We start from the raw sequence: 23,099 nt of genomic DNA on the forward strand, positions 1-23,099 counted from the left end.
CATTTGCTTCAAGGTTTCCTTGCTGCAGGAATACTATAATTTCTAAAAAAAAAAAAAATTGTTTTATATTGCCCAGATGTCAGCTGTGCTGCTGCTAATTTTCACTTCTGCATTTCTGTATCATTCTCAGGCACATCCCTACCACGGGCCCCTGAGCCCTATCAGCCATGAAAAAAAAAAAAACCTAATTTCAACTGCATCTCTGGTTATGAAGCTTGAGCTTACTACAGAAATGTAAACAGGAAACAAGGTCAAGGTCTAAGAGTTGGGGTGGATTTGAGTAAGGCATGGAACAATTTCAGCTATTACAGATGGTGTTTAGAAAGCATTTCTGTACACAGTCTACAAAATGATTTTATGATATGGAGAGAGCCCTGTGCAAGATTGTTTAATTGTCTGTTACCGTTTCTGTTGGAGAGAAGGCAGGAAGGGAAGAAGGGAGGAGGGAGGAAGGACCCAAGACACTACGACGGAGGAAAGCACAGATCACAGAAAACCGGAACAGGGTTTCCAGGCAGAGATCGCAGGCCGAGCACGCGCGGTTAAACGTCTCGCACGCTGCCTGTGGGTATGTGGGTTTGTTCATTCTGGAAAATGGTTTAGCAGTAACAACCAAAGCTGAATATACATGCACCCACCAGCCAGCAATTTCACTCCTAGGTATAGACTAACAGAAAAGCAAGCACAGGTTTAAAAAATCTGTTTAATGTTCTTATTGCTTTTTGAGAGAGAGAGAGAGAGAGAGAGAATGAGCAAGCATAAGCAGGGGAGGGGAAGAAAAAAGGGAGAGAGAGAATCCCAAGCAGGTTCCACACCATCAGCGCAGAGTCCAATGCTGGGCTCGAACCCACAAACCGTGAGATCGTGACCAGAGCTGAAATGAAAAGTCAGACGCTTAACTGACTGAGCCACCCCGGCGCCCCTGAAATGGGAACACAGGTTTAACAAAAGACTGAGCAAGAATGTGCACAGAAGCTTTGTACATGGCAGTCCTACATTTGAAACCATCCAAACATCCAGCAGTGAGAGAATAATTTCTGCCATATTCCTGCATCAGACTTCCACAAGTGATGGAAACAGAAAAAATTACGGTTTTGTGGACAACGGGGAGGAATCTCACGGACTGCGTTTTGAGCAAAAGACGACAGACGTAAAAGAACACATACCACGTGGTTCCATTTTTATGAAGTTCAAAACTAGGCAAAACGGAGATGTGTGGGGTCGACGATTTCTGAGAGGTCCCCAGCGAGCCCGCCTCCTGGCTTCCGTGCCCTGGGTAACCGATCCCCTCTTGGCATGTGGCCTGGCCGGCCCTAGCAGCATGCTTCTAATGAGCATCACACGGACAAAAGAGATGGGATGTCCCTGCAGAGGTGAGGCTACAAATGGGTTCTGGCCTCCACCTTGCTCTCTCCCTTGCTCTCTTGGGAGGAAGCCAGTCTCCCCGCTGGCAAGGAACCGAGCTGGCCTTTCGTAACGGCCAGCAAAGAACAGAGGCCATCGGTCTGACAGCCTGCAAAGAATGAAATCCTGAAAAGCACCACCTGAGTGGGGTTGGAAGACCCGTCCTAGTCCAGCCTCGGACTGCCACCTTCACCGTAGCCTGTGACAGTCCCAGCTGAGCCACACCTGGACTCCTGACCCAATGGACAGGAAGATAAGAAATGTTTACTGCTTTAAGATGCTAAGTGCCAGGGTGCTTTGTCACGCAGCCACAGAGAACTAACCTAGAGGTTGGTGACCAGAGGTAGGGTGTTACCGTAACAACCACCTGAAGCTGTGGGAGTGGCTTTGGGGCCAGGCCGTGCACAGAGGCTGCAAGAATTTCAAGGCACGTGTTGAAGAAAGCCCAAAGTAGCCCGGAATGGACCGCCTGTGGAAAGACGGACCTTGGGGGACCTTGGCAGTAAGACCTCAGGAGGAAATGAGGACATTTTTGGAAGCTAGAGCCCGCTGTGTCTTAGCAGAAGGCTTAGCGCGCTGCCCTCCGTGGCGACATGGAGGGCAGAAACGGGCCGAATGAGCCGGGGCCCCACGCAGGAGACTGCCCAACGAGCTGTTGGGAGAGTCTGTCTGGTTTCTTCCCGCTGCTTGGAGTAAAATGAAAGAGGGGGCGTAAAGAAGCAAGGGGTGTTAAAAAGGAACCAGGACGTGATAGTTTTGAAAATTCTCCACTTCTCCAAAGAGTAGAGGATAGTGCGATGAAGAAATGTCTTCTGAGCAAATATCAAATGCAGGGCATAAGCAGCAGACAGTAGTCCAGTGACCCCACAACCTTGGTGAAGATCTGGAAAGATGGAGGGTGGTTGTCCACAGGGTGAATCAGTCACAAAAGGCCTGTGAAGAGATTGAGGGTATGTCCCCAGAGCCTCTCCGACAAGAGGGCCTCTACGGAGCTCCGGGTGCGACCAGGGTAGGGTAGACTTATCTGGAAGAAATCTGTGGGTGCCTTTTGTCTGATGGGGTGAGCCACAGAGGGATTCACGGGAGGCCAACAAAGGTTTGGGGAGAATCACTCTAGCAAAACACTGGCAGTCTGGGCTGAATGGAATGAAAACTCCTCGAAAGGAAAGGGGGCAGTTGCACCTTCAAAGTCTACGGGGCAGGAAGCAGGCTCAGCTGCAGGCACGTGCTGCCTGCCATGGGACGGATCGATGATGGGAAGCGGGGGGGATAGAGCCAAGAGCCCGGAAGGCGGAGCCAGGAACCACGCAGAACTATTCTCAGGCGCCAAGACCACTCAAGGAACTGCCACCATGTGTCCGACCGGATTTCAGAACGGCTATGGACCAATCCTGAAGCTTTCTGTTTTCCCTCTTGAAAAGGAATGTCCACCCACCGTTGATGCTGTATGTTGAGTGTGTGTCGGGGGGAGGCAGATAACTCACCTCTGTGGCTCCAGAGACCTACAGATTATAGGGACTGTCCCCAAGGCGCCTCACCTACACCTAGATCTGACCTAGACACTTCCAGACTTTGGGGCCGTGACGGGGCTGTGACGGGGAGTCGGGAGGACCCTGGAAGGGGACGGATGTGTTCTGCATGTGAGAGGGATATCAGTCACTGGGGGTCAGAGGACAGACTGGCAGACAGTCTCGGAGAGGGCCCCCCGCGATACTCCCTCCCTGGCATTCACACCCTTGTACAACCCCAACTTTCTGGCTGTGGGCTAGCCTTAGTGACTTGTTGCCAATGAACAGAATTCTGCTGCGTGATACAACGTGTTTGCTTTTTACTCTGAATTTGAAAGAATTTTGATTTCACAGAAAAACTACAAGGATGCAAATAATAACAAGTAAAGCCAGTAGCTAACGTTCACAGCGAATCTTCAGATCTCACGCATTTCACCATCGCGGCACAGTCCTGCTGCGCTATGCAACTGCCTTACCGTCCTGGCTCTGTGCCCCATGTAACAGCGAGCAAGATGTTCCTGTCTGAGCCTCAGTTTCCCTATCTATAAAGTGGGGACGTCTATGCCATCTCTATGCCATGGAGTAGTTGTGAGCATCGCCATATACACGGCATCGTGCCTGGTATTAACTCCCTTGACTAGATGCATCCAAGTCTCCTGTATGCCTGACCTTGCTCGGGGACGTCATGACCAACCCACAACCCACCCCCCCACCCCTGCAAGGCCAAGTGGCCATCCCTGCCTTCCTCCTCTTCTCCTCCATCTGGTCACTCGATGAAATCTGAAGAAGGTGCTCCTTCCTTCACACACTTCGCTTCTTCCACCTCCTCTATCTCCCGTCTTCATTCCTTCTAAGAAATGAAGTAGAACCTAGCTGGTCACCCCGCGTCCATCCTTTCCTGCCAAGTTCATTCTACAGCCAGAATGATCACATTGGGCTAATGTCTCCCTTTGCCCAAAGCTTCTGCATCGCTGCAGCCTATTATAATGCGTCAGACACTGCCCTTCACATACGCGATAGAATTTAATCCTCACAAGGTAGGTGCTTCTGGATGAAGAACAAGAATGTTCGTGGGGTAGAGTTCCCTGCCCGAGGTAGGAGGGCTGGGAGGTGGAGGGGGCCGGGCTTTAGCCATCACACCCCCCTCCCAAGTCCCATAAGACGATGATCAACCCCAGCTCCCACGTGCCTCACCTCTGGTGTCCCCCAAGTCTGCAAAGCATCTCCATTCAATCCTTATCTGTCTCTCACACAAACCCTTTGAGGTCCTCAGTGGCCTGCCGAAGGCCCCCTGCAGACGGTGCGTGTGTGACGCCCACCTGGAGCGTCTGAGGCATCATCCAGTTCCCGGCCTGCCCCTTCGCTGCCTGGCCACCTCACTGACCGATGCCCCCACCCCTTCGATCAGACCTTCTGCACACGGCCGCCGACTGGAGTGGGAAGGGCGGACCTCCCTCCACACCGCTCACCTGAGCTATCAAGTCTCCATTTTCCGCGTGGACCAAGATCACAGCTCCCAGCCCCTTAAGGAAGGTGAAGGCTTCATAGAGCTGGGGAAGAACAAACAGGGGTTGGGGGAGATTTAAAAAAAATATCACAGCCTGAACAGCTGCGAAGAGTGTTCTGCTCACGCACAGTCACCCACCCGCCGGCGGCCGCGGCACGACCGTTCTGTTCACGCGGATGGAAAGTTAAGCCTTGGAGAGGATCTCCCTTTGACCCTGGCGCCCCCTGGACGCTAAAGCAGGAGGCTGCGGGTAGGGCAGAACCGATCAAAGCCGCACCGTGGCACAATATGCCTTCCGTCTTGGTGCCCACCCGCGCCTTTCGCGTTCGCTGCGGCCCTGCTCCATTGACGTGCCTTCAGCTGCCGCCGGGGACAACGAGGGTGCGAAGCTGGTTTTCGTTTTACTGAGACTGTGTAACTGAATGCGCTCAGCCTGTCCTGCGGCACCCGGGGGGGTTGTACAGCTCTACGAGAACTTGAACGCGCGTCATTTTCTAGACCACGGTGGGGCGGGGGTCGGAGTCTACAAGAACTCTTAACACTCAGGTCATATGCACCCTGCCAGGCAACCCCTTATGTAGGCAGTACAGGTCCCGCCCACCGCCCCTGCCCTCTTCCCGCCTGCAAAGGATCAGCACTCAGACATTTGCACGCGGTGAGGCCCAAAGCCCCCACGTTCCTTCTCCGGGGCCTCTCGAATTTTACCTTCGTTCTCCAAGTGTGCAAGGCAGCACCCCACCCTGGGATGTGTACTTTTCTATGGAGATGGCAGGCGGGGAGGATACATAGGGGCAGGAAGCACCTTCCAGGACCCCCATCGCTCAACTCCACCTGTCCGTGGGGGTTGGCGGTTAGAATAGAACAGGTGAAAAGTTCAGTTATGCTAGACAGACTCATGCTACTTTGTCATGAGACTGAGCCAGTTTTAGCCTTTTGGTGACACAGCAGAGGCCTCCAGGGCATCTGGGGGTAAGTGATTCTCTATAACTGCGCGTGTTTATTTTGAAAGGCAAGACACGGAAGCATTTCCCATCACACATCGAAGGCATTACAGCTTACTGGCATCCATATGTGCCAGGCACTGTCCTGGAGCCTCGTGTGAACTCATCCAATCCTCTGACAACCTTCATGAGGCTCTTAGGAGTCTAAAGCAGAGAGGTTGAGAAAGCTGCCTCAGGCTGCCCAGCAAGGCCAAAGCTTGCGGCCAAGCAGTCTGGCTGTTGCATCCCTGCCCTTTACCAGTGCACCACCCTGCCTTTTTAACCAGCAGAGGGCAGGGCACTGATAACAAAACAAACCAGGAGCCCCAGTGGCGTCAGAAGGCCAAGCGCCCGGCAGGCAGTCACTGCGTCACCTGTACCATCGAGCCGCACCTTCTGTATAGCGGCTGTCCCCACACGACAATTGTTTGAAGCCGGCACGGCCAGAGATGACCGCCTTGCACAGGTGAGAAAACTCAGGGAGGGAGTGGCCCCAGTCACTCAACTGGCCGGAGAGACAGCCAGGACTCTCCTCTGAGTCAGAGCTAACGGCATGGTCCCCACTCCTCTGGGTCAGAGCTAACGGCATGGTCCCCACTCCTCTGGGTCAGAGCTAACGGCATGGTCCCCACTCCTCTGGGTCAGAGCTAATGGCATGGTCCCCAAACTTGCTAGAGCCCCAGGATGAACTGCACAGCTTTTGGAAAGTCTGTGATAGGATCTGAGTCTGTCTTTTCAATGAGCGTTTTAGAGGATGCTAAGGATGAGCTGGGTTTGGGAACCACCGTGCAAGGGACCCCCCCACTCCACCCTACTCTAGGAGCCAGAAAGGAATGCAGGCCCAGCAGGCATGGGGACTGACACAGGTCACTCGGCGATTTAGAGGACAGACCGGGACTTGAACCCAGACCTCTCCCCTGCCCCTTCTCACAGCTCCCTTGCCCTGTGCTGTCTTGCCCGACACGGTGGCCTATTCCTGCCCAGGAGAGGAGGTGTGTAGGAGGACCTACCTGGCTATCAGACATCTGGTAGAGATCCTTGTACGCCATGTAGACTTGGAAGGAATTGACACCTGTTTCAAGATGAAAAAAGAGTACAGAAAAATGCATTAAGAAAAAAGAAGGGTGACTCCAGTCAATGATCACAGTACAGAGTGCTGACCCCTAGGATAGAGGGCTGCCGCTGGGATTCACAGTGGGGACACCAAACCCAGCCTGGGGGTAAGGGGAGGAGGGTCAAAGGAGGCTTCTAGGAAAGTCACACAGGCTGAATCTGAAGGAGAAGAAGGGGGCGTGGGAGGGAAGGAGGGGGAGGAGGGGGAGAGGTGGGGGAACCATTTGGATTGAGAGGGGGTGTGCATGGGTGAGGACAGTAGGGAGGATGAAAAGACACACGATGTGAAGGTACTAGAAGTGTCCTACAGCGGGATCCAAGGGACCACGAGGGGTTTTTTTAATCCCTTATTTTTTATGTTGAAATCAATAGAACGGAATTCACCATCACCGCCATTGTGAAGTGTGCATTTCAGTGGCGTTGAGTGCATTCAACAGGTTGTGCAACCATTCACCACGATCTACCAGAGCGTGTGTTTCTAAAGCAAGAAGTGACATGATCAGGCTTTTTTTTTGTCTCAGAAAGACCATGCTGGAAGCGGTGTGGAGGATGGGGGGTGGGTCTGCAGAACAGCAGAGAGAAATGGCAGCTCGTAGGGTGATGGTGAGAGCGAATGGGACAGGTGCGCAGAGACTCTGAGCCTGGACAGGAGCTGCAGGGTCGGGGGAGGATTCGAAAAGGTGGAAACGGCAGGCTTTCACATGCTGTGTTGACAGGCCAGCAGGGAACACGGGACGTAGGGGACTCTTCCCTAACACACCTTCCAGTTTCTTGAGGACAGGCACCATGTCTTAAATACGACTTTATTATTTTTTAACGTTTATTTATTTTTTAATACTTTTTTTAATGTTTATTTTTGAGAGAGAGAGCATGAGCGGGACAGGGGCAGAGAGAGAGGTAGACACAGAATCCGAAGACAGGCTCCAGGCTTGAGCTGTCAGCACAGAGCCGGATGTGGGGCTCAAACTCACAAAGCATGAGATCACGACCTGAACCCAAGCCGGACGCTTAACAGACTGAGCCACCCAGGCACCTCTTAAATACTATTTTAATTTGCACACCCATGATAGGTGCTGTGCAATTACCGCTTGTTCATGGAATCCAGAGGTGTCTGGATAATATGAGTTGAAGGCAAACCATGAAATGGGATTTAGAATTCCTTTATACTAAATAATGGTGAAGACACACCAAAAATCTTTCCTTGTGTAGAAACCCCTGGCAACAAAAATTCCTTGTCAAATTATTAGGAAAAATTTAAAGAAAAAGTAATATTCGGAAAGCAACATTAAAAGTATCCGTTTCTGGGGTGCCTGAGTGACTCAGGTGGCTAAGCATCCGAGTCTAGATCTCAGCTCAGGTCACGATCCAAGGGTCATGCGTTCAAGCCCCGTGTTGGGCTCTGGGCGGACAGTGTAGAGTCTGCTTGGGATTCTCTCTCTCCCTCTCTCTCTGCCCCTTCCTCTCTCTCTCAGAGTAAATAAATAAACCTAAAAATATTTTTTAAATAAAAAATAAGAACAGCAGACACAGTTATTTTGGGGGGGAGAAGGGTATTATGACGGCAACACAGCCCACGGATCTTCTATTGGGGGGCAACTGGCAAAGCTCTATTTCTTGCCTGAGTAGGGGAGCCTCATCATAATTCATGAAGCCACATTGTTTTTATTTGTGTGGTTTTTCTACTTTCTGCTTTACTTTAGGTTCAAAATATTCAAATAAAAGCAAAGAAGCCAAAAACCCCAAAGGGAAAACAGTACTTTCAGACAATTTAAGAAAAAAAAAATGGCTAACTAATAAAGACAAAAAAAATTGATTTTATTTGTAATCAAAGTAATTCAAACTAAAACCTCAGCACCGCACCACATCTTAACATATGGTGCCCAGAGCTAGTGAATGTGCATCGAAATGAGTCCCTCTTACATACCAATTTGCACCTGCTTAAAAAACCAATTAAGCCATGCATATCAAGAGTAGTAAACGTTCCAGAATATTCGGCTGGATGCTGCCAGTACTAGCAATGAGCCTAAGGAAACACAGTGGGTCCTGGTATTCACAAAACCTCCCAAATTCACAGATGCCATCATTAAGTTTTTCTCCAAGGAGGCTGCATGAAACACCAGTTCTCAAGGACTGCACTGAACACTTACTGGACTGTCAACCCATTCATAATCCCTTCCAGTTCTTGGCAACCCCACTCTTACTCTCCCCACCTCATAACCTTGGAGGCAGCCATATCCATACCACGTGACCACAGACCACAGATGGTAGCCTAGGACTGGGCACCTGGCAGAGGGTGAGCTGAGCCAGGAGGAAGGACAGAGTCCAGTTAAAACCCCAAACACCTGCTGGTCTCTGAAACAGAGATGCACACCCAAAGGGCGGGCCGCTGCATTCCATCATGGTGAGACAGAAGTAGAGGATGCAGGTCAAGGGTGAGGGGGAACAGAGCTGGCTCAGAGAGAAAAGCACAGAAGAACAGGAAGCAAGACGCCCTTGCAAAGGATGCTTGGATACACATCATTATCCTAAGGCACATCTGCTCCATTCAACTTAAGCCAAAATCTGGAGGGATTCTGTTGTTTGCAATCAAACACGGGGATGTTGATATCCATATTGGTAAAGAAAACCTGATTCATCAGCAACAAACAGGTTTCTTTACTGCAGGGCTTCCCCCGGATTTTAACATGATAATGTGCATTAAGAATATTCAAGAACAGAATAAACAGAGAGCATTTCCCAAACTTATTGGACCCCAGAAGCCCTTTTTCATGGAATATTTATTTTCTCACTCATCAAATATTTACTGAGTCCTTACTATGCATGAACACCATCCTAGAAGTTAGAGATACAGCTGTGACCCAGGAAGGAAGAAGGATGCCTGCCTACCTTCTACTTGGAATAAGCAATAAGTGAATAAATAAGCAAGGGCGTTTCATGCAGAGATGGGTGCTAGGAAGAAATTAAACAGGCTGATAAATTTTTTAAAGTTTCACAAAGTTCTGCAGTGACTCTGCCTCTCCCCACTCCTTGAATGCGGGCTGGTCTGGAGACGTGTGCCGACCAATGGTCTGAAGCAGAAGTGACGCCATATTGGCTCCAAGCCTCGCCTTGGGGCTTCCGGCTCACTTTGGAGCCTCATGTGAAGGGTGTCGGGAGAGCCTGTGGGAGGACAGGTCATGGAGATGTATGCGTTGCTTATCCATTCACCCATCGATGGACATTTGGTTTGCTTCCACCTTTCGCCTATTGTGCACAATGCTGTACAACTAACTCTTCAAATCCCTGCCTTCAATTCTTCCCGATAAATACCCAGAACTAGAGCTGCTAGACTGTAGGGTGGCTCTATGCTTAATTTCTTGAGGAACCTCCATACTGCTTTCTAAAGTGGCTGCACCATTTTGCATTCCCACCGATGGTACCCAAGGGCTCCCATCTCCCCACAGCCTTGTCAACACTTGTTCTTTTCGGATATTTTGATAACACCCCTTCCATGGGGTGTAAGGTGGTATCTCATTGTGGTTTTAACAGTTGCCGTTTTAACCCATTAGATGTTGGAGTGGTTTGTTCTAAAAACAAAGGCTACCTGATACAGAAATCAGTGCCTGGAGGTCGGGTGCTGCAGTGGCCAAAACCTAAAACATGTGGCCTTGGCCTTGGGACTGGGGAGTGAGTGGAGGTCAGAATAGTCCCGAGGAAACTGTAGGCAAAGGCTGGGGGAAAATACCCAACAAACTGTTGGTGGAGGGTGGGAAAGGGGCCCTTCATCCTAGGTACTGGCAACACGATGGTAAAACCATGACGAGTAACTTGGAGGAAAATGTACCCAGAGAACTTGCGGGTCTGCCTAAAATGATTTCCATGAAGAACACATTAAGTGCCAGTTGGTTTCTCTAAGCTACATGTGATGAAGCACCAGAAGACACACATCAAAATGGACCTGAGGGACAAGGATCAGGTTAGTTTGCAAGCGAAATTCAGTGAACACACAGGACGACTTCTCCTCTCTACTCTTGCCAATCTGCAAATAGTTCTCAAAGTGAAAAATGACCTCAAGTGTAAGATTCAATCAAGGGTATACCCAGAACTCTTTGTTAAGTCCTCATAGAAACCTAAGGTGGTGCCCAGTAGACTTCTTTGGCCAGACAAAGGGCTTCAAAAAAATTTTTTTTTGAAAAAAAAATTTAAGTTTTATTTATTTATTTAGAGAAGGTGAGAGAGAGAGACAGAGAGAGGGAGGGAGAGGGCATGAGCAGAGGAGGGGCAGAGAGAGGGAAAGAGAAAATCCCAACCAGGCTCTGCACCATCAACACAGAGCCCGACGTGGGACTCAAACTCATGAACTGTGAGATCATGACCTGAGTCGAAACCAGGAGTTGAACATTTAACCGACTGAGCCACCCAGGTGCCCCAGGGCTTCTAAGAATCTTATAAGTATCATCACATAGCACACTGACAGTCACCTAAAGTAGAAAGAAGCCTGTCTCAAAAAAAGATTTGTCCGTGGGGTGCCTGGGTGGCTCAGTTGACTGAGCATCCGACTCTTGATTTCAGCCCAGGTCGCGATCTCACAGTTCGTGGGTTTGAGCCCCACGTCAGGCTCTGTGCTGACAGTGCAGAGCCTGCATGGGATTCTTTCTCTCCTTTGTCTCTGCCCCTCCTCTACTCACATCTGCACACATGTATGGGGGCGCTCTCTCAAAATACATACATTAAAAAAAATTTGTCCATTGGAGTGTCCATTTGTCCAATGGAGTGAACTACAATGTGACCATTGGAAACCCACAATGTTTTTAAGAAAAGTATACCCTCTGTGACTAAAAGAGACTGAGCCTGTTCAAAATGAACTTTCCATGGGTAGGGAAAAGGATGAGAAAGGTACTTTGCTGCAAACATGGGTCACTTTTATGGAAAGCAAACTATTATCTCTAAGGGTCTGGCCAAGAGTCCAGAGGGTAGAGCCTGAGCTATGCAAGCAATGGCCTAGGGCAGGGGACAGGAAGCTTTTCCGTAAAGGGTCAGATAGTAAATGTTTTAGGTTTTGTGGGTCATATATAGTCTCTGCCACAAATCCTTCTTTGTTTCCTTGTTGCTGTTTGGATTTTGTTTTGAAAAACCCTTAAGAATGTGAAATTCCTAGTTGATAGGCTGCATAGAAACCTAGAAACAGGCCACGGGCCATATTTGGCCCACAGATTGTAGAGTCTGCCAGCCCCTGAACTTGGGCACCACTCCCAAGGAGAAGGACTGGCCTGGATGAAGGAATGATCTCTACCCCCAGAAAAGGTCTTCCCAGCAATGTGTCCGGCTGGATTCCAGTCCTGTGGAGTTATGACCATGTGCCACTCGTCTTGTCTCTTTTCCAATGGACTGTTTATCGTGGTTGTCCTGTCTGTGCCCCACCATTGGATGTGAGGTGTACGGGGAGGGGAGGCACAGAACTTACCTCTTAGGCTCACAGGTCTTTGGATCAAGAGAAGTCATACCCAAGGAACCTCATCCACATCCTACATACATGCTCATAATGAGATACTGGACTCTGAGCCTGATGCCATAACTGGAGGGAAATTTTGAGGTGGCTGGATGGAGTTGAGAGTATTTTGAACGAATGAAGGAGAACTGTACTAATTATGGCCAGATGAGACACAACTTAGATTAAAATGGCCACGGATTGTTCCAAGTTCATCTCATCAGTGGAGTAGTCTTTTTTTCCCATCCCTTGAATCTGGGACCCTCTTGTGACTCAACTTGACCAACAGGATGCAATGGACATAATGTTGGGTGAGTTCTAAGCTTAATCCTCAGGAAGGCTTCCAGCTTCTACGTTCACCTGTTGGAACACTGCCACCAAGTGAAGAGGTCCCAGAGAGCCCATGAGAGGACAAGGGATCATGCGTGGAGCACTCCCCCACCCCCCTTCCCACAGCCATTCCAGCTGAGGCCCAAATGTCTGAATGAGCCCAGACAGGATCAGTAGAGAAACTGTTCAACCGAGCCCAGCTGTGGTTGTCAACCAACAGAATCAGAAGGTAATTAATGATTGTTGTTTTAAGTCTTAGGTTTGGAGTGGTTTGTTACACAGCAAAAGCTAGCTGATACACAGGGCAATGTGACAAAGAGACAATGGAAGTGCTCGCAGAAAGATCCAGGAGGTTCATACCAATAGTGGAATGACACCACTGCCCGTGCACTGCTGTTCTAGAAAATAACCAAGTGACACAGGCTAAACACCTGACCTAAGTGACACAGCATAGCACCTAGCCAATATGAGTTCCTCTCTTCTTTACTGGGCTCGATTTTTTTTTCCTCTTCTTTTCAATGGTTTCTGCATTAAAGTTTCTATTTTGAGACTGAAATGCTGCTGACATCCAACAAAGCCAGTAAGTGCTATTAAGAGGGGTCTGTGGCTTAGAAAACACAGGCAGGACTTCCCTGTCAGTGGTTTATAAAAAATTCCATCCCAAGGGAAGCCATTCTCCCTTGCCAAGTCTACACAGCATGCTGGCACCACCGTTTTCTAGAATAACTTCTTGTATTTTGAGATTTCTAAAATGAGCCGTAAGTTGCTTTATCGAAAGATGGATTCAAGTGCTGAACCACGACCTTCATGTCCCACGGGCTGAGCCTGTCCTTGGGAGACGCATGGTGAACCTGTTCTCTTGGCAGCCTGAATAGAGTGAAAAAAGCACTTGGCAAGAAGGAGGTCAGGGGCTGGGCAGCAGCTGTGAGGAGTTGCACCTGTGCCCCGGACAAGGGCTCCCAGCAAAGGGAGCACCCAAGGGGGCTGACTCCAGCCTGAGCCCCAGCTGCCAAGCCTGTGCCTTGAGCCAAGGGCACGTTCTCCCAGTGGACCACCCCAAGAGGGTGCCAAAGACACCAGAAGCGCCAGCAGAGCTCTGTCAGAGACAACCGAGTCCAAGCGCTAGCTGCTGTGTGACACTCGGGAGGCGACTACACCTCTCTGAGCTCAGGTTCCATTTCTAAAAACAGGCAGACGGAACTGCAGGAGCTCTAAATTGATCTCCCATCCTGAAAATTTCCTGTGCTTGATTCTGCAGTCCAGTGATGATGACCCTCGAGATTCCTGAGCAAGCCCTCTGACTTAGAGAGCAAGGTGCTAAAATGCTGTAGGAAAGGACGCCAGGCATGTTCCTCCCTCCCTCCCTTCCCTCCCTCCCTCTCCTCCTCCCCTAACTCATTCATTCATGCAGTAAGTATGGACTGAGAACTTACTCTATGCAGATGTGTGCTAAACACTTGGGGTACAGAAGTTCGCCAGAGCGTCTCTCAGGAACTCTGTCAGCTCCCCAATATTTGCTGCACCTCTCTGATATGCAGGCACCTGAGGAAAAGCCCTTCAAAGCCACGGGAGCACCTTGGAACTTATCCTGGGGACACTGTGGAGCCACTGCAGGCATCCACACTAATTACTTTTTTAAATCCCACTTGTATGGCTGGGGGAAGAATGCACTGGAGGGTAGGACTGGGGACAGAGACCGAGGAGGAATATCTGGAGACACAGTGAGCCCCGTATCAGGGAAGGGACCGGGGGTGGAGACCCACAGTCAGATCTGAGCTACTGCACAGGCAAAGCCCTGGATCCAGTGACGGATGGGGAAGGAAGAGCGAAGGGCACATCGGGAATGATCGTTGACAGGGGTCTCCAGGTTTCTGCCCTGAGTGAATGGCTGGACAGGGGTCCCCTTGTGAGGCCCCGACTGACAGGCAGTAGGGTTCACCGGAACCCCTGATGGGTTTGGGAGAACCTGGTAAGTCGAGCCCCATGTGGGCGTCTAGAGAGCTATGTTCTGTGTGAGTCTGGGCCAGGGTCACGGCGGATGGGTGACCCTGGCCATAAGACACTATGGAAGCTGAGGGGCCCCTCAGGCAGGGGGGCCTGGACTGGAGCCCTGAGGTCACCACCATTCACTGAGCACCTTGGGAAGGAGAAGGAAGACCAGGCGGGGCTGGGCAGGGCTTAGAGAGGATCCCACCTGTGTTTTGATGGGGCTGCAGGTGCACAGAGGAGGCGGGAGGGCTTCAGCCAAGGCCCCTGATGGTGCTGCTTGCCTTGGGGATAAGAAGGAATCTGTGCACTTAGGAGCCCTGATAGCGATATCCTTCATAACCCATCTACCCAATCTCAGACACAGGACTGGCCAACAGGAAGGAAAAAGCAAGAATAATTGCCCCTGGCAGGGGCCAGCTTCTACAGAGGACCTGGGAATTCTTGTTTCCCTCCAGGCCCTTTGGTCCTAGCAACCCCTACAGCCTGTCTGTGGTTAACCCTCTGGGCCCCAAAGGAGGGCATCTTCACTGGCTCACCCATCCTCGAGCAGAGGGTTCCAGTCCTGGGTCTCCTTCAGGGGATGTGAGGTGCAGCCTGTGACCTGTCTGAGGGCCCAGGGGTCTTAGGGGGCTGATGGTCCTTTGGGTGATTCCTAAAACCTTGACACAGGGTGGACGCAGGGCAGGCCCTGGGCAGTCATCCAGCCAGTGGCCCCAGCCCTGCTTTGCATCAGAATACCTGAGCTTTGCAAACCCTCCCTCTGGGAATTCAGGTTCAGCGGGGCCTGGGGCCGGGCTCCAGCAGCCCAGGAGAAGAACTGGTGATTTAATCCAAGTGCCTCCAGCTCCCGATGAGACAACCGAGCAGGGGGCCACTGTGTGCCAGCCTTGGCCTGGGAACAGAGATGAGAAAAACCAACCTCTTCCTGAGTCATCACGGTCCAGAGGGCAGTGAGAGCCCTGAGCCCCACAGCCTTGCTGGAGAAGCCCCCTCTGGGGCTGTGGGGGCTCCAAGGGGACCCCATCCTGGAGTGCAGAGCAAGCAGGAAAGGCTTCTAGGAGGTGTGGGTGCTTGAGCCCCTCCAGGAAGATGAGTGTTCACCACTGAACACTGGTGTGGGACCTCCCTGCATGCCTCAGTTGCACCAAGATTAGGCAGCCCGGGGGGCCACCAAATGATGAATGAGGCTGAAGGCCCCCGGGGCATTGGGTAAGCATCCAGGATCCTGCCTGAGGGACCACAGTGCCCCAGGTTCCCGGGGAGGGGGAGATGGGTGGTGGGGGTAAAGCCCCAGAGACAACATGCTACTTCTTGCCCAAAGCCCTTCCACTGAGGTCACTGCCTCTGTGGGTGGCTGCACAGACACCAGCCCTTGTCACTGCATCCGCTGCTCTGGCAGAGCCTGTCAAGTGTGGACACGGGCCCCTGGCTCTGGCAGCGCTTCCTCCTCCTTCACTAGGGCAGACTGGGGTAGGACGTCTCTCCACAGAGAGCACCCCATGGGGACCATCAAGAGACATGCCGGGTTCGATGCCTGATGCCTGGCTTCTGGGTGGACTGACGAGCTCACCATCCGTGGTACCTCAAGCAAAGCAATCCCTACCACGCACTGCCTACCTCTGAGGTTGCTACGACAACCAAGACCTCCATCAGGGTGGAGAATTAACACCGAGCTCAGGTTGTGGTGCCAGGTACCAGGGCCCTGGATGAGGGGCCGCCGAGCAACCGCAGAGAGCTCCGCTGGGGGACTTGTCCAGCATCACGCAGCCAGGAGGCGGAAGGGCAGGATTTGAACCCGGGCGGCCCACCTGCTGGGACCGTCCCACACCTGCTGCTTCCTATAAGGCACGTGACACTTACAAGCCATTTCCACGGGCGCTCGTGGGAGGGAGAGTCCTAACGCTGCCCAGTGTTAGAAAACGAAACAAAGTTAGGGACAGAGCCAGTGACCTGCCCACCTGCTGCAGGTGGCCCAGCTCGGTCCCGGAAACCACCGCCTCCACCATCGTCTCCCACCCCAACACCAACAGCCCCGCACAGACACAGGGTGGAGAGCACCCAGTGTCCGCTTCCAGCTCCTCGCCCTGTAAAATATCTACACAGGTAAGCATGGGTATCTTCACAAACATGTTTTCCCAGAACACTGAAACACCGAACAATTGCAAACAGGCAGCAGCAGGTGCCGTCAGGAGCCCCAAGAGCCCTCTTCGGAACGAAGGACTTCTTGCCCGCTCCCCAGCCCCGGCTGCTGGGCGAGCTGCCGGCAGATGGCCCTCAGCTGTCAGTCCTGTTTGCACCACCCTCCATGCACAGAGCAGCCTAGCTCAAGGTCATGCCCCATCCCAGAGGGGCCACACCCAATGCCGGGCTGGTGGGAGGTGTGAAGTCCCCACGCCCTTGGCGTCCTCGGGATCCATCTGAAGGGCGTCAGGTCTCAGAGCTCCCTGCAGCCAATCCTGTTTCCTGGGCTTCGCTCACAGGGGTGGATCCTGGATTCGCCCTGTGGGAGGCAAAATAACGGCCCCCCCAAAGACTGGACGTCCACACCCTAATCCTCAGGAACTATGACTGTGTTCCCTTCCCAACAAAGGGAATCTGCAGGTAAGATTAAATTAAGGACCTTGAGATAAAAGATCATCCTGTATCACCTGAGTGGGCCCAGTATGATCACCAGGGTCCTTTTTAGTGAAAGAAGGAAGGGAGAGGTTGGAGTCAATGAGGGGGGAAGGAGGCAGTGGCTGGAAAGATGCAGGGCCAGGGGCCAAGGCACTTGGGCAGCCTGTAGGGGCTGGAAAAGGTAAGGAAGGGGCGCCTGGGTGGCTCAGTCGGTTGTGTCCAACTTCTGCTCAGGTCATGATCTCGCGGTCCGTGAGCTCGAGCCCCGCGTTGGGCTCTGTGCTGACAGCTCGGAGCCTGGAGGCTGCTTCAGATTCTGTGTCTCCCTCTCTCTCTGCCCCTCTCCTGCTCGCATTCTCTCTCTCTCTCTGTCTCACAAATAAATAAATAAACATTAAGAAATATTTTTCTAAAAAAGGGCAAGGAAGTGTTCTCCCCGGGCCTCCAGAAGGAGCCCACCCTGCCAGTACCTTGTCTTGAACCTTAAAGCCTACTTCAGATTTCCGGCCTCCAGAGGTGCCATCTGGGTTGTTTTAAACCACAGGTTGCTAGAGTTTGTTATAACAGCAACATGAAACTAATCCACACTCGCTTCCTACAGGCCATCCTCTGCCTCAGAGTCGGCTCCCTGTGAGCCCTGACAACACGATTTTTTAAAATTCTCCACTAGGGAGTAGATTAACCCAGTACCTCCATAAAATGGAACACTCTTAGGAGAAACGATGGAATGATGATAAAAGAAATAACTAATAATACAGAATCAAACCAGGGGCCAGCACTCTTCTAAGTACTTTATATATAGCTTCTCGTTGGACTTTCAAAACAACCTCGTTGTTACCTCTATTCTCCAGACGGGGAAACTGAGGCACAGAGAGGTTGAAGGATTGGCCTAAGGTCACACAGCCGCTAAGCGGAGGGGCCTGGTTGTCCATGACACTTATTGAGGAAAAAAGCATACTGCAGGGGCACCTGGGTGGCTCAGTCAGTTAAGTGTCTGACTCTTGATATTGGCTCAGGTCATGATCTCGTGGTTTGTGGATTCAAGCCCCTAGCCGGGCTCCATGCGGACGGTGCAGGGCCTGCTTGGGATTCTCTGTCTCCGTCTCTCTCTGTCTCTCTCTCTCTCTCAAATTAAATAAATAAAAACTTAAAAGAATGAAAAATATTCTTTAAAAGAGCATACTGCAGGGGCGCCTGGGTGGCTCAGTCAGTTGAGCGTGCGACTTCAGCTCAGGTCATGATCTCACGGTTCACAGGTTCGAGCCCCGCGTCGGGCTCTGTGCTGACAGCTCAGCCCTGCTCTCTCTCTCTCAAAAATAAATAAACATTTAAAAAAAAATTTTAAAAGCATCCTGCAGATTATGCATATTACAGTTCCACTTAAGTAAAAATTATGGCTATGTGAGCATGTACCTCACAAATATACAAATAGGAAAAATGCATCACTTTTTATGTTAGACACTTCCATACTGTTTCTCAATAAATGCACATTAGTTCTTTTGTTTTCATTTATTTAATGTTTATTTATTTTTGAGACAGAGACAGAGCACAAGCAGGGGAAGGGCAGAGACAGAGGGAGACACAGAATCCGAAGCAGGCTCCAGGCTCTGAGCTGCCAGCACAGAGCCCGACGGGGGGCTCGAACCCACAAACCATGAGATCACGACCTGAGCCGAAGTCGGACGCTTAACCGACTGAGCCGCCCAGACGCCCCTCCCTGTTTTGTTTTTTTAATGTTTATTTATTTCTGAGACAGAGAGAGACAGAGCATGAGCGGGGCAGGGCCAGAGAGAGAGGAAGACACAGAATCCAAAGCAGGCTCCAGGCTCTGAGCTGTCAGCACAGAGCCCGACGCGGGGCTCAAACCCACGAACCGTGAGATCATGACCTGAGCCGAAATCGGACGCTCAACCGACTGAGCCACCCAGGCACCCTACGTGCACTAGCTCTTAAACTTAAATCAATAAAAAAACATTACACAATACGAGTTAGACACTTAAAACCAGGAATGCACCGAAAAACCTCCACAAGCCATTTCCTTACAAGTGTCCGGTCAAGGGGAGAAAATTCTCTGCCCTCCTCCAGGACAATGCGATAAATACGACCCCACAAAGTCCCCTCCCTGACAGAGCTGTGGCATTCTCTTGTGACAGCTTTGTGATCTCCGTGTCCCCCCTGTCCCCTCTACACATCCCCATAGGGTCAGGCTCTGCCAAAATTGATACGATGAGCCCCATGGGGAGAGTGGAAAATTGCTCAGCACTTAACACGAGGTGAGGAAGGCAAGGTACAGAATTGTAAATTCCCTTGGATGGCGATGCCCAAAACAAGCGTGTGATTCACAGCCACCGCAAGGGAGGGATATCGCCTTCTTGATGTGGAGAACTCAGACACAGAAAACCCAAACCTGGAAGTAGGCAAAGAATACAGTCGGACATTCACAACGAGGATGCAAAATGTCTGACATAATTAATGATAAAAAAAACTGCAGCGTATGCTGATAGACTGGATTTGCCTCATCAAATCTACAAGGATTTTGTAGAAGTAACGCCCCACGGTGCACACGTGCAAGGAGCCAGAGACACGGGGATCGTGGGCATGCAAGTGTGTGCATCCTCCAGGAAAGCAATTTGGCTGCAAGTGTCACAATCTTGAAAAACGTTAACACCTTGACCTTGTAATTCCACCTCTGGAAATCGCAGGAAGCAATAAGAAATGCAAACAAATGTTCGTAGACAAAGATGTTCACCGTAACACCATTTACAGTAAAGCAGACAGAAAACCTAAGTGCCCGATAAAAAGAAAATAAACAAATTAACCATTACGTGCTACATTACAAGCCATTAAAAAGTTATTAATGAAAACTAATGATTACTCATAAAATGTTGAGTGAAAATAGAAGGATCTCGAATAACTGCCGTCGTATAACTATATAAGGAGGAAATCGTCTAAATAGACAGGGAATGGAAAGCAATACTCCTTAACGTTAATGTAGGTGGTGGGGGCGGGGGGGTATGGCCAGAAGAAAAACATTTTTTCCTTCTCTTTATTTCCTGACTCTTTTGTATTGTGGAGAATATACTCTTGTAATGAGAAAACACAGCATCTCTATCTTAAAAATTGAAAACACCCTCTAGGTCTCCTTGAAGCATCTCATTCATTTGAGGGTGCCTCTTCAGAGAGCATCCAGAACAGTTCCTCTCCAGACAGACCACTCCTGTCCTGGTTCATTCTGTTCTCTTGTTTTGCTTCATGTATCTGCAATTTAAGTCATCTCAACATGATGCACACTGTAGTGTCTACACTGCGCAGGGCCACCCGGTGTGAGTGAGTCCAAACAGAAGGGAAACGGCCTGGGATACAGAGTTGGATAGAGACGATCCCCCCACTCATAGAGCTCAGGGTGTAACAGACGAGCCAAAGAACCAGTGTCCCATAGTCCAAGTACGATGGAGAGGGGAGAGCCAAAAAAGGGGAAACTGGAGAAGGTGCTAGTTGAGCTCGGGAAGCAGAGTAGAAGCAAGGGCCATCCTGGTAGGGGGTTCAGTGCGAGCACAGGTCCAGTGGTCAAGCAGGTTTCGGGGGACGGCATCCAGGATAACAAGTACCCCAGATACGTTTAGGCAGAGAAAGAGAAAGGGGACTAGATCAGCGAGGGCCCTGCGTGCCAGGCTAAGGAAACGAGGCTTGCTTCTGTGAACAGGGGGATACCTCCCAAGGACTCGAAGGAGAAGAGGACAGACCCCTTATAGAGGATCCCGTTTTTGCACTGTTTATGCGACAGTGTGCAGCACACAGCTGGGCTCCCCGCAGACGCAGATAAAGGGATTTTTCACTTCACATAATCAGACCCGCCAAAGAACCAGAAATTCCAGAACTGCGCCCCCATTCTGAGACTTTAACTGACCTTTGTCCTGCACCAGCACCTCCAACTCCTCCCGGACGCCATCGTACCAGCTCGTGATGTCCACATGGAGGGAATAGTCGCAGCAGGACTTGGTGTCAGCTGCTTCGTGCCATTTCTCGAAGGAGGTCAGCAGGCTAGACCCAGGTTCAGGGACAACATGGTCAACTGTGAAAGAACGGCACTTGTCACATTCCAAGATGTTTAGGACCCAAGATGTCCCAATGGTAGGCTCTAATAGCCTCTTCACCCCATCACCACCATCACCATCATCACCACCACCACCTTAATCATCACCCCTATTTCCATCACCAAGATCAACATCCTCATCATCACAACCCTCTTCATCATCATCGTCAACATTGCCATCAGTGTCACCATGACTACCATAACCATCAGCAGCGGCATGGTCACCACCATTGTCATTGTCATCTTCGGCAGCAGCAACAGTATCACAACTATTTGTTGAATGCTTACGATGCCTCAGATACTGCCACAAGGCTTAAAATTATCACATTTAATCCTCTCAACCACCCCACGAAGTGAATATTAGCATCTCCATTGCAGATGAAGAAACTGAGGCTCAAAGAGGGCAAGGAACTTGTCTAACATCACACAACTAGTTAAGCAGCAGGAAGATCCCCAGAGTCTCGCCTGCTGCAGTCTGAACCTTTCCCCTACCCCATGCTGCCATAGATGAAAAGTGAAAAAGACTTTAGAGACTAAAAGAATGTTAATTTCATCACCCTTTTTCAAATAAAATCTTAAATGTAAAGCAAATGAAAGGGGAGACGCCCAACTTTTAAGCCTCACTTGGCTTCGTATATCCCTCTAGCTACTGCCCTATCTCCCTAACATCCACCCTTTACAGCCAGACACCTATAAAGAGAGGTCCCTATTCTCCTCCCACTCACTCCTCCACCCATCTAAAGCACTGGCCTTTGCTAATTCAATCTCCATGTCTCTGGATTTAATGGAAACATCCAATCCTGACTCCACTGGCCCTCTCAGGGCACAGTGAATCACTCCCTCCTCTTGGTTTCCATGACAACATGGCTTGCTGGCTTTTATTCTACTTCTGTGGCCATTTTTCCTCAGGCTCCTTGTAGAATTTTCTGCCTCTCCTTGGCCATTAAATGGTCGAATTCCTCATGGCTTGGTCCTGGAATGTTTCCTTCAATGTAGCTAATCATTAAAATGTACCACTCCAGCTTAGCTGCAGAAGTCTGAAACCAGCTGTTTCCCCGACCTCTCCACCAGCAAAACTCAAAAGCTCCTCCAGGTTCAAATGTCCCAAACCTTATGCAACATCGTTACCACTTGCACATCTGGTCCCCCACCACCTCCTTAGCTGTACAGATACCACCTTAGTTCCATACCTAGGATCGAAGGGGTCATTCTTGACACTTCCTTTCTCTCAGATACCCCCACGTCCGACCCATCACCAAGTGCGTAGATTTCCCTCTTATGTATCCCTGGAGCTGTCCACCTCTGTCCACTCCATGGCCACACCCCTAGTCCTAGCCACCCTCTTCTCTCAGTGAGCTACTGTGATCCCACCGGTCTAGCCACATCTGATCTAGGCCACTCTATTATGGTCTCTTTAAAACCCAAAGCAGATCAGCAGATCACATCACTCTTTGCTTAAAATCCTTCGACAGCTGCTCATTGCCCATATGAAAAAGTCCAACATTCTTACCTCAGCCGTCGAGGCTCAGCACCACCCTCACCTTCCAGTCTTATCTCACAGGACTCTACCCCTAAGTCTCTGCATTCATGCCTCATGGGTCTCTTAAATGCAAACTGTGTTCTCCCATCACGGGGTGTTTGCACATGTCGTTCTCTCTTCCTGGGGCTCTGGTCCCCTCCACCTTCTTCACCCAGTTAATTCATACTCACCCTTCAGATCCCTGCATGAATGCCACTTCTTCAGGGAAGCCTTCCTTGAATGCTTTGCCCCTCAGTTCAGAGTTCTGTGCACCTTTCTGTTGTAGCCCGAGTCACAGACTATAGACATGGATATATAGTCATATATGATTTGTAACCCGCCCCGAGCCTGCAACCGCTGGAGAACTAGCACCATGCCTGCTTTTTCCATCCTCTCCCTCAACACCTAGCACCGTGCCTGGCACAGAGCAACCCTCAATAAGGATCAGTTGAATGAAAAAATGGGGTGGGGACTCAGAACCTCGCTGCCCCTCACACTCCTCTTACTATGGTCCTCCTGGTATTGTCACAGGTTCTTGGAGTTCCATAAAACACACTGTGAAAACCACCCTAT

At 50.5% G+C, this 23,099-nt stretch overlaps 1 protein-coding gene across 2 annotated transcripts in view; it reads right to left on the minus strand.

Moving 5' to 3' along the window:
• Nucleotides 1-23,099, minus strand: part of CRMP1 (collapsin response mediator protein 1) — a 77,025-nt gene that overhangs the window by 21,250 nt on the left and 32,676 nt on the right. For both annotated transcript variants that reach the window (XM_053217598.1, XM_027077882.2), the window contains exons 4-6: nucleotides 20,822-20,986; nucleotides 6,410-6,471; nucleotides 4,382-4,462 (exon numbers count right to left, since the gene is read on the minus strand). In XM_053217598.1, the coding sequence (XP_053073573.1) occupies nucleotides 4,382-4,462; nucleotides 6,410-6,471; nucleotides 20,822-20,986 (308 nt within the window). The remainder of the gene's footprint in view (nucleotides 1-4,381; nucleotides 4,463-6,409; nucleotides 6,472-20,821; nucleotides 20,987-23,099) is intronic.

This window comes from Acinonyx jubatus, chromosome B1, assembly GCF_027475565.1.
Source record: "Acinonyx jubatus isolate Ajub_Pintada_27869175 chromosome B1, VMU_Ajub_asm_v1.0, whole genome shotgun sequence".
Taxonomy (NCBI): Eukaryota; Metazoa; Chordata; class Mammalia; order Carnivora; family Felidae; genus Acinonyx; species Acinonyx jubatus.